General features: G+C 44.1%; 1 protein-coding gene across 1 annotated transcript in view; it reads left to right on the forward strand.

Moving 5' to 3' along the window:
• The window catches only part of LOC122789874 (integrator complex subunit 6-like), a 753279-nt gene extending 738757 nt beyond the window's left edge, over positions 1-14522 (forward strand). The window contains exon 7 of the mRNA XM_044057307.1: positions 14338-14522. Coding sequence (XP_043913242.1) covers positions 14338-14522 — 185 coding nt within the window. The remainder of the gene's footprint in view (positions 1-14337) is intronic.
• Positions 14523-15077: the final 555 nt, after the last annotated feature.

The following is a 15077-nucleotide window of genomic DNA, read 5'->3' on the forward strand; positions in this document are numbered from 1 at the left end:
CTTCTCAGTCCAAACCCTCAAGAAAAGCTAGCAAGTATGACTGGTGCATGGCATAACCAACCTTGATGAAACAAAATAAAGAGCCAGCACTGTGAGGCAACCAATATGTTTGATGAAAGAAAGTAAATGAATTATTTTGCTTCTCAGTCCAAACCCAGAACCAGCATAACTCCCAGGCTTCAGTACCAAGGTACTCACAGGACTAAGCAGTGGGGGGCTCCCACTTCTAAAGCGGGAAGTTGTTAGACTCCCCCCTATAGTAAACTGTCTCAATGACTTAACTGTAAATCTTCCAAGCCCTGCACAACTGACTGTTCCTTTAGGGGGAAAGATTGCCCGGCAGGCAAAAAATTGGGAACTCATTACCCAGGACAAATGGGTTTTAAATATTTTTTCCCAAGGATACAGATTCCACTTTCACTTCTTACCCAACCCCAAATGGTTGGCCAGTTCTCCCCCCAAATCAATGGGCAGAGGCTCAAATGCAAGTTCTCTCTCTCAAGCATCAGGGCTATTCAACCATTCCAGAAGAGGAAAGGGGACAAGGTTTCTACTCGAGACTTTTCCTGATGCCCAGAAAAGGCAACTTCTGGCGTCCTGTCCTGGACCTCTCCATTCTAAACTCATTTTTGGTGATCCCAAAATTCAAGATGCGAACTCTTCACCAGCTGCTTCCAGTGCTAGGCAAGGATGCCTGGTTGGCAACACTGGATTTAAAGGAAGCCTACCTGCACATCCCAATAAGGGAATATTGCAGAACATACCTATGCTTCAAAGCAGGCTACATGCACTATTAGTTTTCTGCACTGCCCTTTGGCTTATCTACTGCACCCAAGGTATTCACAAAGTGCATAGCTCCAGTCATTACATTTTACAGGCAAAGAAATATCCAAGTGTATCCATACCTGGACGATTGTCTAATTCAGGCAGAAAGCCAGGACATACTATTGATCATCTGACGTTTGTACAGAAATTACTAACTTCTCTGGTGTACACCATAAACAAAAAGAAATCACATCTTGTACTCTGCCAACAAATTGTATTCCTGGGAGCAAGCTTGAACACAACTTCCCAGATGGCCTTTCTCACGCCAGAAAAACAAGTTCATTTGATAGCCTACTTCAGACTACTGGCCACAAAGACTCTATCTGCAAGGAAAATACTGCAAGCCCTGGGGTTCATGGCCTCTTGCATTCTCCTAATTCCGTATGCAAGACTGCATATGAGGAAACTACAGTGGTATCTAAAAAGCCTGTTGTGTCAACATTCTCAGGATCTAGAAGGAATGATTCCTCTCATGCCTGGTTTACAGATGGAGTTCCTTTGTTGGGCCAGAGGCCTGTCACCAAAACAAATGACTGCCATTCATTCTACCCCCTGCCGCCCAAACCCTAACAACAGGTGCATCAGACTATCCATGCGGGGCCCCATTTGGCAGGGAAGTGCATTCAGGGCAAATGAAACCCAAGTAAAATGCACCTGCATATCAATCAAAAAGAAATCTTAGCTGTACAGAATGCTCTGACAGCCTTCAAGGACCACATTCTTCCAGGGCAATTAATGGTAAAGACAGACAAAACCGTTATGTGGTACATAATCAAGCAGGGGGGAACCCACTCATACCCTCTCTGCAGTCTAGCCATGGCTTTGTGGAACACAGCCTTCAGCTACCAAGTGCACATACAGGCTCAATTCCTGCCTCGAAAGCTAAATACACTGGCAGACTAAGCAGAAATGTCACGAGTGGAAACTGGAACCAAAGATATTCAACATGTTGAGAAACAAATGGGGGAGCCCAGATGTAGACCTGTTTGCCTTCGCCCAGAACTACCAATTGGAAACATTCTGCACAAGGACTCCCCACAAATAAGCTTGGAAAGTGGATTATGTGTCCTTCACCTGGAAAAACTATCAGTGTATGCCTTTCCCACTCTGCCTCTCCTCTCCAAGGTACTACTAAAGATCAAACAGGACAAACCAAGGACGATACTGATTGCACCAGACTGGCCAAGCCAACACTGGTACCCCCCTTTTGCGCAGTGTCACTGCTGGCACCATGGCACCTGCCTCAGGCCCCTGCCCTGCTGTCCCTGCAGGAGGGCCTGATTCTGCATCCACAGCTTCAAACCCTGAACCTGGCAGCTTGGCTAATTACCTGATCTCTCCGTTACTATCCCTCAGTAAGCAAGTGTTGGAGGATGTCATTCTGGAGGCAAGAAGGCCTAGTACTAGAAAATCCTATGCTGAAAAATGGAAAAGATTCTGTTCCTGGAACCAAACTTGGGGAAAAGGGGTACAGCAGCGCCCAGTTTACCTCAGATTCTTCAATACTTTTCTGAGATGCTGCACAAGGGCCTTTCTTTTCCTCCATCAAAATTCATGCCTCAGGCATTTCAGCTCATTACAACACAGAACCACCCCTCTTCTCTCATCCACTGTTGAAGCAGTTCCTCAGAGGGGCCAAAAACCTAAGACCCCCCCCCAGGAAAGCCCTTACTCCAGCCTGGGACCTTGCCTTTGTATTGGAAAAAGGCACACTACCTCCTTTTGAGCCAGCTGCAAATGCAGAGTTGAAATTCCGTTCTTGGAAAACAGCCTTCATTTTAGCCATCACTTCAGCAAGAAGGGTGTCTGAATTACAGGCACTCATGGCAGTGGAGCCTTTCATCATTTTTCATGCAGACAGGATTGTCCCTCAGGACCAAGCCCTCCTTCATGCCCAAGGTGGTATCCAGTGTGGCCCTTAATCAGTCCATTCATTTGCCAACCTTCTTTTCTAATCCACAGAACAAAGGGGAACGAATACTGCACTCCTTAGATGTGCACAGACAACTTAGGTTTTATTTGGACAGGACTAAACCTCTCAGGAAAGCTGAACAACTGCTGGTTGCATTTGCTGCAGGGGCAGAGGGGAAAGCCATTTCAAAGCAAACCATTTCTTAATGGATAGGCCATTGCATTCATTTCTGCTATAAGCACCATGGAAAACTTTCCCCACAGGGGATTAGACCACATTCAACCAGGGCTGCATCTACCTCTACAGCCTTTCTCAGAGGTGTCCCCTACCAGGGACATCCTAGAAGATGCTACCTGGAGTTCTGTACATACCTTCACCAAGCATTACCATTTACCAATTTTTTCTCAATCCAGAGCTGGCTTTGCCACTGCAGTCTTGCAGGGCCTTATAGCTGGTCCTAATGCTATCTCATTTCCTCCTCCCATCCTTAGCTTTGGGAATCTATCCAAATGTGATGACTGCAGCAGTGAAACACGAAGAACATAGTACAGTTGTGTACACTTACCGTAAATGTAGATGTTAGAGTGTATTCACTGTTGCAGTCCTAGTTACCCTCCCTCCAGCTCCCTGACTTCTATTGGGTATATCTTTATTCTTGCTTTCTATGTGTAAAGCTTTTTGGTGTATTTGCTTTTTTGTTGAAGGTGTAACCTTGTATATATAATTGCTTCCCATTGTGGGGGCACCTGACATCTGGAGCAAGAAAAACTGATGTAATGGTGTCGGCTGCATGCTTTATACCCCTGACTACCTGACGTCATGGAAGATGAGACAGCAACTGGCACAGGACCCAAGACTTTGTTAATCAGGCCGACTGAGGGCTACTGCAAGCAGATAACCCAAATGTGATCACTGCAACAGTGAATACACTCGAGTATCTACATTTATGCTAAGTGTACACAACTGTACTTTCTGACACCAGTTGTTGGTTTCAGTGAGGTCATTCTATAGAATTTTAGCATCACTTGGGGAGTTAATAATAGCACCCAACTTGCAATAGTCTGCCAACTTTGTCAGCCAGAGTCCCTTCGTGTTGGCCTGGACTTCAGAGAAGTAGATAACAAGCAGGAGAGGACCCAGGACCGAACCCTGTGGGACTCCACTCATGACAAGTAGGCAGTCTGACTTGGAGTCAGCTACATTCACACTGTGGGTTCTGTGTGAGCCAGTTTGCAACCCCCCTAGTGATGTAGGGGTTGATGCCTAGTTTAGTGAGTTTTTCTATGATTCCTAAGTGGGGAGTGGTATCAAAAGCCTTGGCCAGATCAAGGTAGGCTGTACGGAACCACCTTGCCTTCATCCACAGCTCTGGTGACTGACTCAAAGAAGTCCACCAAGTTGAGCAGGCATGATCTACCATTAACACAACCAAACTGTGTGGGATCCAGAGTTTGGAGATTCCCTATATTCTTGTTTATTAGGTCCATGATGATGTGTTCCATAGCTTTGTATATCAGAGTCATCAGGCTACTGGGGCAATAGTTCCTAGGGTCTGTAGTCGCTCCTCCTTTGTGGAGAGGGATGACTGTAGCAGTACGCCATTCGAAAGGGACATAGCCTGAGGTGAGGCTGTGACTGAACAGGGCATGCAGGTGAGGTGCCAGTTTACTCGATTTAGTTCATGTAGAACACAGCCAGGGATATTGTCAGGTCCCATAGAAGCAGTATTCTTGGGCTTGGACAGTGCTGTATTAATCTGTGCAGCAGTAATACTTGGTGCCTGGCAATCTACTGGTATTGTGATTGGTCCGTTGGGGGGGGGGGTAAAGTTGGCACTGAATCTGTGTACTAGTATACTGGCCAGATCTGTTGGCTTGGTATAGGAGTTACCATTGTGCAGTAGCTCAGAGCAAATCTGGGTTTTGTCGTGGAGATTCTTTACATAACTATAGGAGACCTTATAGTTGTCTTTACTATTCGCTGCAATTCTGTTTTCGTAGCTAGTTTGAGGATTTGATGAGTGATCTCAACTTTTTGTTGAAGCTGATAAGGGAGTTTTTCCAGTCTTGGGATTTCACCTTATTCTACAATCAGTTTCCTCATCCTGTTGTAGAGTTTGTTTATGGCAGTGAAACACCAGATTGGCTTCCGTGTTTTGGAGGAGAGCATCTTGGTTCTATTGGGTATGGCGAGATCCATGCATTTGTGTATGTGTTTGTAAATTGCATTTGTGTATGATTCGGTGGTCACGCAACTATTCTCCATTTGCATGGGTGCCGTGAAGTTAGCCACCTCTTCTTTTAGGAGCCCAAAGTTAGCTTTGGAGAAGTTTTTTATGGTGGTTACTTTTGTGGGGGGGGGGGTGGATTTCCAAGGTGATTAGTTTGTGGTTGGATCTAACCAGGGAGGAGCTGACTATTGGTGTAGAGCAATGGCTGCCCATGTTAGTAATGACCAGGTTAAGGATGTTGCTTCCTGTAGTGGGGGTAAGAATGAGCTGGCCAGTGCATTGGAATTAATGAACTCCAGGAAACGTTGGGCAAGTGTATTGGTGCATGAATATTTTTCCCAGTTAATGGAGGGGTGGTTGAAGTCGCCTGGTAAGAGAGTGTTAGGTTGGACCCTAATATTCTCCAGGGTGCTTATGAACGTGCAGTGTTAGTTTTGGGACATGTTTCTGGACCTTTAGCAGGCTACGACCTGAATCGCTGTCTTACCCAATGTTAGCTGCACCTGAAGTATCTTCAGTGTGTTATGTTGGGCTACCAGTCTGGAGGTGTGTGCATCGTTTATGAATATGGAAACACCACAGCCTTTGGAGCTTTGGTCCAAGTTCTGGGGCCGAAAGGTGAGGAATGAGTTGTAGCCTGGTAGTGCAGGAGTGCTTTCTGCTGCCTTGAGCTAGGTCTCTGTTACAGCATAAATGTTGATGTTCTGCATTTTAAGGAGTGGTTTGAGCGTGTGCATTTTGAGATTTAGACTTCTAGCGTTGAGCAGCATGACCCCCCAGATTGCATTTGCTTGTAGCTGTTATGGTAATTTGGTCTTTGGAACACAGCCTAAAAAAGGCACTATAGGGCTGACAAGAGCCTTGGTGAGTATCCAGGGGTGGCAGATGTAGGCCATCTGTGGCAAAGCCTCGAGGTCGGTCAGTCAGTCACGTCATACCAGGCAGACAGATACTGGATCCCCTTAGAATGGCACCAGAAACTTCGTCAATTGTTGATATCAATCATTTTCTGCTTGTTCTGTGGTATCATTCTGGGTGATGGCAGGATGCTGTCAGGGCTAGGGTCATACCCGCCTGGGCTACATAATCCGAGAGCTCCCTCATGTAGTCAAGGGACTTGTGTCTCAGGTCATTCACACCCACATGTACAATGACAGAGTCATATTTGTACCTTTTGTCGAGGGGCCTGAGTGCATGCATTATATGGCAGATCCTGGCACCTGACAGGCAGCTGACTGTTACTTCTCCTTATTCAACCTAGTGAGTGGGACATCAGTGTGTCTCACTATCGAGTCACCTATGATTAGTGTGTTGGGCATGCTGTTTTACCTTAGGGGCTTTGGTTGAGTGGCACACTCTTTAGGAGAGTTGTGTGTCTCGTGATTAGTGTTGTGTTGTGGTGGTAGAGTGCATTTCTGCCCTGGAGGTGTCTCTGCTGCTTGGGTAGATTTTTAGTGAGAGCCTCCATGAAGGTGGGTGTGTGGTTTGTGTTCTTATGTGAAGACAGTGCTGGTATGTGTTCTGGAGGGCTATGTGTTCCATGTGGTGTGGTGCAAGTGTTGACCACCTCCTCTTGACCAGCTATTCCAGTCTTGGCTAGAGTGCGTGGCTTCCAATTTGGATATGTAAGTGCATCTCTCGCAAGTCTGTGTGTTGGGAGGTAAGAGGAGAGGGTTGTCGGTGTACCTGAGGCAGTTGCTACATTGCTTCAGGATGCCTAAGTGCACCAGGTTAATAGGAGAAAGCACAGGAAACTGACCTTTAGACATGCCTGGAGGGGTGGACATTGATAAGTACTGGATCCGTTTCTTTGTAGACTTAATCTTCAGCTTTCTAGCAGATGCCTGATGGTTTTGGGCCAGAAGTGACTGGTATTTGGAACTGTTCATAATTCCCTCCACCTTGACTAAAGCCCAGTTCCAGCTGAAGAAAAGCAACCCCAATGCATAATACTGCCACCACCATGTTTCACTGTGTGGATTGTGTTCTTTTGTTGATGCAGAGCGTTTTTGCACCAAATGTACCTTTTGGAATTGTGGACAAAAAGTTCAACCTTGGTCTCATCAGACCATAACACATTTTCCCACATGCTTTTGGGAAACTTGATGTACTGTTTTGCAAATTGTAGCCGGACCTGGATGTTTTTCTGTTAGAAAAGGCTTCTGTCTTGCAACACTACCCCATTGGCCAGACATATGGAGAATACATGATTTTGTTGTCATATGTAGTACACAACCAGTATTTGCCAGAAATTCCTGCAGCTCCTTCAGTGTTGCTGTAGGTCTTTTGGCAGCCTGCCTGACCATTTTTTGTCTCATCTTTTCATTAATTTTGGAGGGATGTCCATTTCTTTGCAGCATCACTGTTGTCCCATATTTTTGCCACTTTTAATGACCATCTTCCATGGTATATCCAATGCTATGGAAATTTTTTTGTACCCTTCTCCTGACTGAGACCTTTCAACAATGAGATCCCTTTGATGCTTTGTAAGCTCTCTGGGAACCAAGGCCTTAGCTGTAGTAGGCAACTGAGTAAATGCCAGGAAAATCCTACTAGGACAGCTGAATGTTATTTGGGGTTAATCAGAGTCTCTTAATTAATGGCAGGTGTGCACCCAAGAAGACTGAATGTTGTAATTAAAGCAAAAGGTCCTTCAACAAAGTATTAGTTTAAGGGTGCGCACACTTATCCAACCAGCTTATTGTACATTTTTTATATTTTTCCCCTAACAGATTTATTTGTTTTTCAATTGAGTTGTACATGTTATAGGTCACATTAAAGGTGGGAAAAGTTTTGAAATGATTAATTGTGGTCTCTTTTTATATCACAAAAACCTAGCATTTTAACAGGGGTGTGTACACTTTTTCCAGATTGTCAATACACCAACCAGGGGTTTAACCATACTGGAGCCGGTACTCACTAATATGGAAGAGTGCCGCACACCCACTACTGTAATTTCTTCCTTGGTAATGTCCGACCACAAAATGGTCTCCTTTGAAGTAAAAAATAAAACCTGGGCCCCCCAGCCAAGCCTGGAATATTTAAGAGCTACCCTAAGGCTAACTTCCTGCTATTAAGTGAAAATCTGGCAAAATGTCAAGCCCCCATAAACCCTGAGAATACTATCTATGCCGAACTGTTCACAGAAACCCTGTACAAGCATGTTAATAGCTGCATAGAGGCAGCTATACCCACCAGGAAGAAGTACAAACCTAACTCTAAAAAAAAAAAGTCACCCTGGTGGAATCACAAAATCAATAGGCTGTATAACAGAAGGAAGAACGTCATGTCAAAAGTTAGGAGGCGCAGCACCCAGCAAGATAAACACACTGTCAAAAACTAAAACAACTCCGAGGACAAATAAAGTCTAGCAAAGCCAAATTTGAGGTAAGTTTGACCTCCCAGGCCAAGGAGAATCGTAAAGCGTTCTTTAGCTATGTCCGCAACCTCAAAGTCAATACACAATTGTGTGTAGAGCCCATTGTAAATGGAGCCACCTATACTGAGCCAGAAGATGTAGCAAAACTCCTGGATGACTCTCCCTCTCAATTTTTCCTCAGGAAGTACCATTAAGTATAACTCCTTCTGCTATCACTAGAGAACAGGTCCTTAATGCTCTCTCTAAGAGCAAGAACACTGCATCAGTGGGCCCAGACAGTATCCCAGGATACCTTTCTAAATAGCATGAAATATGACCTATCAGGGCCTCTGGAATTACTGTTTAACTGTAGCCTCCAAACAGGCTTCATTCCTCATGAATGGAGAATGGCAACAGTCATCCTTTTGCACAAAGGTGGGCCTTCTACAGATCCTGGAAACTACAGACCTAGAAGTCTCACTAGTCTTGTATGTAAAGCCATGGAAATAATTATCATGGAAGATGATCAGTAGAGATATAGTAAACTCCCAGACAGTGGACCCAACCCAGTTTGGTTTCATCAAGGGTAGATCATGTCCATTCATCCTGGTGGACCTCTTTGTGAAGGTATCCAAAGCAAGGGATGAGGGAAAAATAGTTCACACTGCCTACTTTGACCTGGCCAAGACATTTGACATAATACCCTACTCGGGCATTTTTGACAAACTTAAGAGGTTAGGTACAAACTCGTATGTCACCCGGTGGGTAGCCAACTGGCTCACAGAGAGGACCTAGGAAGTTAGAACTTGGGGAGTCCACCTCTACAAAGAGGCCAGTCACAAGTGGAGTTCCTCAAGAATCAGTCCTTGGACCACTCGTTTTTGACACTTATCAGAAGTTAAGGCCAATGTCAGTGGTCTCTGGCTGACTAAATTTGCAGATGATTGCAAATTAGGAGCTGTCATTGCATCCCACAACTGACAAAAGTTTTCCAGGAGGGGCTGACACAAACAACTGGTGTCAGGGCCATGGACTAATTCTGAATGCCAAGAAATGCATAATCATGTCCTTTGGGAAGTCCTTCATCCCTGGTAACTATCCTATCGACAACACATCCGCCTTAGAGTTGACCCAGTAGTCAGGGACTTAAGGACTCACGCAGATAATAATCTAGCCTTTGACCATCACATGTCTACAGTAGTGAGGAATTCATTCTATACTGTTCAGCTTATAAACAAAGGTATGACATCTAAGCCAACTGTATTCGGCATTCATCAGACCTGTGATTGAGTACAGTGTTGCCTTTGATATGTATCTAACCAGGCACATCAAACAATTGGAACGTCCACAGAAGCTCCTGACTAAAAGAATACAGGGTGTAAGTAAAATGTCCTATGCAGACCACCTCAAGGCCCTATACCTGTATTCTGACTCCTACAGGCTTTTGAGGGGAGATCTATGCCTGGCATATAGGGCATTGTCAGTCCCCACTCTGATGGGCCTCCTGCATATCCACAAAACACAGTGCCAGAATTAGCCATTCTAAATACTTAAACCTTGCCTGTGATATAAATAGGACCTGCTGGAGAGAGAGGTATGTATCCCAGAGACTACCCCATTTTTGGAACAGGCTCTCCATCCATGTGAAGCAGACTTCATCCCTAACCCAATTGAAGTGCAGCTTGGACAGTTGTCTGGAGAACCTGAAATTCATCCCTGGTTTGGCACCCATGTCTCTAATGCACATGGGCAACCTGTAAATGGTTAATCTCCCAGACCCCTGGTTACACTTATCAAGGGTATCAGAACTTGTCAGAGATTTGGGATGCATGGTTAGGCTCAAAAAGGCCCTTGTGGTTGTTATGCTAGTAAACCACTATGAATCTATGCATATATGTGTGTGTATGCATCACACATGCATGTACATATGTAATTTAAAGAAAAACCCAGCCAAGCTAGAGTTTTCATGGTGTGATATCTTAAATCTCTTGTAGCAGAGGCCCATGCGATATGTGCAGATTACCCCTTAAGGATGTCATGTTTCAGCTACATGACTTCTTAATGTCCATGATTTTTTTTCACCTTAAGTCTTTATGGTTGCATTTAGTCTACTTCTAATGTGCCTATGAGACTGCTCTCCCATGCAACAGTAGGTAACTCATGGGCGGTGGGTTCAGGCATAGCCATTAGGAGATGTACCTGGATGTGACTTTCTGATTTTTGTGGAGCCTTTTTAGTCTTCATTCATTAATCCTCCCTTTGATGGATCTTCCTTATTTGGCCTGAAGGTAAAGGACACACGCTCCAAGAGGGAAAGACCCTGTCTGCAATGGGCGTATGTTTTTCAGCTCTTCAGAGACCTTTTTCAAGGCATTAACGGGGAGGTAGAAAATGTGGTTTCACAAATTCCAGGGTCCTTTTCAAGACTCTCATAGCGATAGTTCACCCAGTGGTAGAGAGGAAACTCAAATGTAAGATGCCGTCCTCCCAGCAGAGGTGGCCAGCAGAACAAGGGCTTTCAGGATGCATTCTTGGATAAAGCCGTAACAGCACTTCTGAAGAGAGGCCCAACTGTTTGCCTCTGGAGGCAGTTGGGAGCTGCTTGTCTCTGCACCAGAGAGCCTGGCTATCTATAATAAAAGATTCTTGTGTGCAGAGAATCATATTTAGAGGGTATATTATACCATTTTCCCTACCCCCCCCAACCAAAATGAAAAGTATACTCTGAGGAAAACAGCTGCACTATTGGGGAAAATAAAGGCTGGTAGAAAAAAGTCAAGGTTTCAGCTGGTCACTGTTCAGTCCATGTTGCCACTTATGCAAAGGGATGATTGGATGTGCTCGATAGGACAAATCCTGAAAATCTGTCGCATACTATCTGGATTGCCTGTTCATTTTTTTCTGTGCTTCCGGCTGGGAGCTAGTCATTACCAGTTCAAAGCATTACCCTTTGGTCTCACCACAGCCCCCAGGGTGTTCACCAAATGCATGACAGTGGTAGCAGCTCACTTGAGACCGCTGCAATTCTGAGTGTTTCTATACGTAGATGACTGGCTCCTAACTGCCCCAACCGACATAGACTCCTACAGGCAAGAGACCATTTCAGTTGGCAATCTAAGCATCAAGGCCAGTTACAGCAAATCTCAACTCAAGCCTACGCAGTGTCTTGAGTTCATAGGCGCTCATCTGAAAACAGTCAGTCAGACATCTTGTCTTCCTTTTGCTCAAATTCAGGCAGTCAGATCCCAGATCAGGAAGGTAATGCAAAATACTTCTCTTCCAGCACATCTAATTTTACAAGTCTTGGGATCCATGGCAGTTGGTATCACCCTCATTTCTCTGGCCAGGTTTCACATGCAAGTACTTCAGTGGACACTGTTGACTCAGTGATCCATTCTTCTACATCCTTTAACCACGCCAGTCAACATCCCACAGGCGTACAGAAGGTATCCCCTCTCTTGAATTTATTCAAACTCTTGGAAGATCACCCGTTTGTTCTCCCCCTGCCTAGAGCCATGATGACCACAGATGCCTCCGGGGTGGGGTGGGGGGTCATTTTTTGGGAAGGATCGTCCAAGGTATGTGGTCCACCGAAGAGGCCAAGATGCATATCAGTGTTTTAGAAATGCAAGCAGTTCTTCTTGCATTCCAGGCCTTTCAAGATGCTATCTTATTTGGGACAGTTGCCATTCAGGCAGACAGTGTCAGTGTTCTGGTATATCAACAAACCGGGTGGAACTAGACTTTATCCACTTTGTTGAGGAGCAATGAGAGAGTGGCAATGGGCAATGTCTTCTGGCCGCTTTCTAATAGCAACGTGCATTCCATGGTGATCCAGTGTGATTGCAGACAAACTAAGCAGGTCCATTTTGATGCCTCACGAGTGGTCTCTGAATGACAAAGTGGTGGAGAGAAGTTTCTTTTGATAGGTTGCAGCATAGCTGGCCCCTTTCACGCCACCCCTCAATACGTGCAGCACTTTCTTTGCTCTTATTCCTCCAACAAGGGGAGTCATAGAGAGGTGCTCTAGTTCATAATTGGCCCTCTGGTCTCCTTTATGCTTATCTAGTCTTACCTGTCATCCCCAAATTTCTATAGAAAGCATTCCAGTTGAAGAGCACAGTAGTCCTGATTGCCCCTTTTGACTTGGTTGTGTCTTCTCCCCCTTCCTTTGGCCTCACCTACGTCCACCCTGGATATAAATCCAACTCCAGATCTACTGTCTTACCCAACAGGAATGACTCGCCTGGACATAACAGGCCTCAGACCTACTGCATGGGTTCTCCAGTTCCATTGATTGCTAGACAGCTTAAGCTAATCCTCCCTGATCCATCATATCTTGTCTTCTCAAAAAGCTTCTGCTAGAAAGATTTATAAAAGCAAATGGAAGAGATGTGTTTTCTGGGCCCTTAGAAAGGACCTGGATAATTTTTCAGCACCTTTGCCATCTGTCCTTAAAATTTTGGCTTCAATCTTCAAGGAAGGTGCTAGTTTCTTAAAGTTCATTTGGCTGCCATTTCTGATTTTCACCTGGGCAGAGATAACTTTGCCTTAGCTTCTTCTAAACTATGTAAAGCCTTTCCAAATGAGCCTTTTTTTGCTTAGACTCCTGTTAAAGGATCCTACCCCTCCTTGGGATTTAACTATTGTGCTTCAGGCCTTAACCCAGACTGAACCATCAGCCAGAGCTGACATGAAATTTGTCTTGGAAAACAATTTTTCTGATCTCTGTTACATCAGGTAGATTAGTATCGCAACTCCAGTCTCTGTCTTCTAATCCTCCTCCCCTGGTTTTCCACAAAGACAAAACTGTCTTTGCAGACCAGCCCATCTTTTTCTGCCTAAGACAGCTTGAGTCCAACACAAACCAGATAACTAATCTGCCAGTTTTCTTTCCAAATTTTTCAAATAAGGGAGAGTATATGCTCCATTTGTTGCATGTACATAGACAACTTTGCTTTTTATCTCCATAGTACCAGAAACTTCATAAAACCAGCCAGTTTCCACCTCTCCTACTAGATTGGGCAAACCAGTTTCCAAGGTTACATTGGCCAGATCATTAACTGAATGTATCTAATTTGTGGTGGAAAAGGTTTATCCTTGCCTAAGCTTCCTAGAGCTCACTCCACAAGGTCTATTGCGGTCTCTTCAGCTTTTTGGTCAAGGGGTGCCTTAGATGACATTTGTGCTGGTGCAACTTGAACTAATTGTAATTTTCACACTTCTATTGCTCATTACAAATTAGATTTGGTTTCCAAGAACAGTAGCCTTTGGCTCTGCAGTACTCTGGAATATCTTTCCATGAGGGCTGCTCAAGTTTTCAGTAGCTGGGGACACACTGTCCCATCAGTTGAGGAATGAATGAATGAATGAAAAGGACATCAGTTGTGAGTAATGTTATGTACTCACCATAACGTTCCATCTGTATCCATTTTCATTCTTCCTCAACTTCCCACACACCTGCCTCCATCCTTTGCTTCTGGAAAGATCTAAGAGTTCTTACAAGAACCTCTGTTCCTTGTTTTAGCTCCAGCTTTTTTCCTTTTTCCGCCCTTGTTAAATTCCTTAACAGGTTGTCCCTTTGTAGGAATACCAGACTCAATCTGAGGTATGTTAGGTTGGCGGGGCAATATGGGTAAAGGGAGAGACTCGAGCGCTTTGGATCTGAAGATCTAGTAGAAGCAACCAAGTTGGATCCGAGTCTGGGATCAAAACCCTTCAGTTGGCTGGCTGTAGGTTGTGAGCATATAACCAGATTTTTTTTTATATCAAAACAGGTTTTGAAAGATAAGTTACTGACAGTAGTATTGTATATTAGAAGTTTATGTAGAGGGTCTGCATTGCAGAACAGTGTGCCACAGTACTACTTGGGCTCAGAGGGTTTTTTTTTTTTAACACTGCAATGGTAACAAAAATTACCTGAAACAGATAAATGGATGCTTCTTGGCTTTTTTTTTTTTTTTTTGACTACTTAGACCTGCAGTTTTGACAGATTGTTTTATTTTGTTCCAGATGGTGTTGATTCAGCTCGATCCACTCCTACATCTTTTATTTCACAGCCTTGGCATAGTTGTCGGAAACTTATTTATGTGCGACCTAACCCCAAAACTGGTGTACCTGTCGGACACTGGCCAGTCCCAGAATCCTTCTGGCCTGACCAGAATTCGCCAACTTTGGTGAGTACAGTGTTAAATTAATTAACTTGAATATGCCAACCTTGTACTGTCTACTTGGGAAAATGAAAAGTTAACACAATTACATGGTTTTAATTCTGTTACATTGTATAAATGTTACATTGATGACATAGTTTTTGCTTGGAAGGGTAGCTTGACAGACCTAAACAATTTCATTACTACTATGAACAATAGCTTACAATTCCTTAAACTAGTTATCTCTAACTGTGGCAGCTCTATTAATTTTTTAGACACAAAAATTGACTTATCTATTTCAGGTGTATTGAGTTCTACTGTATACAGGAAAGAAACGAGGAAATAATTTCTTAGAATTCACAAACCAACACCCCTTCTTTATTAAAAGAAATCTAGTTAAAGGACAATTCATACGCATTTCACGCTTAATCAGCAATGACAATGAATTCCACAAGCAAGCAATTCTACTAAAACACATGTTTTACAACAGAAACTACCCTCATTCTTTAGTTGACAACCTTTATAAAGAAGTAGCTTCACAAAGACACACTAAGTTTCTGACTCTCATTTTTAACATATGGATTTCAAAAGCTAAGCAATCAA

Source organism: Protopterus annectens, chromosome 15.part0 (assembly GCF_019279795.1).
Source record: "Protopterus annectens isolate FY-2018-M chromosome 15.part0, PAN1.0, whole genome shotgun sequence".
In the NCBI taxonomy this organism is placed as follows: domain Eukaryota; kingdom Metazoa; phylum Chordata; order Ceratodontiformes; family Protopteridae; genus Protopterus; species Protopterus annectens.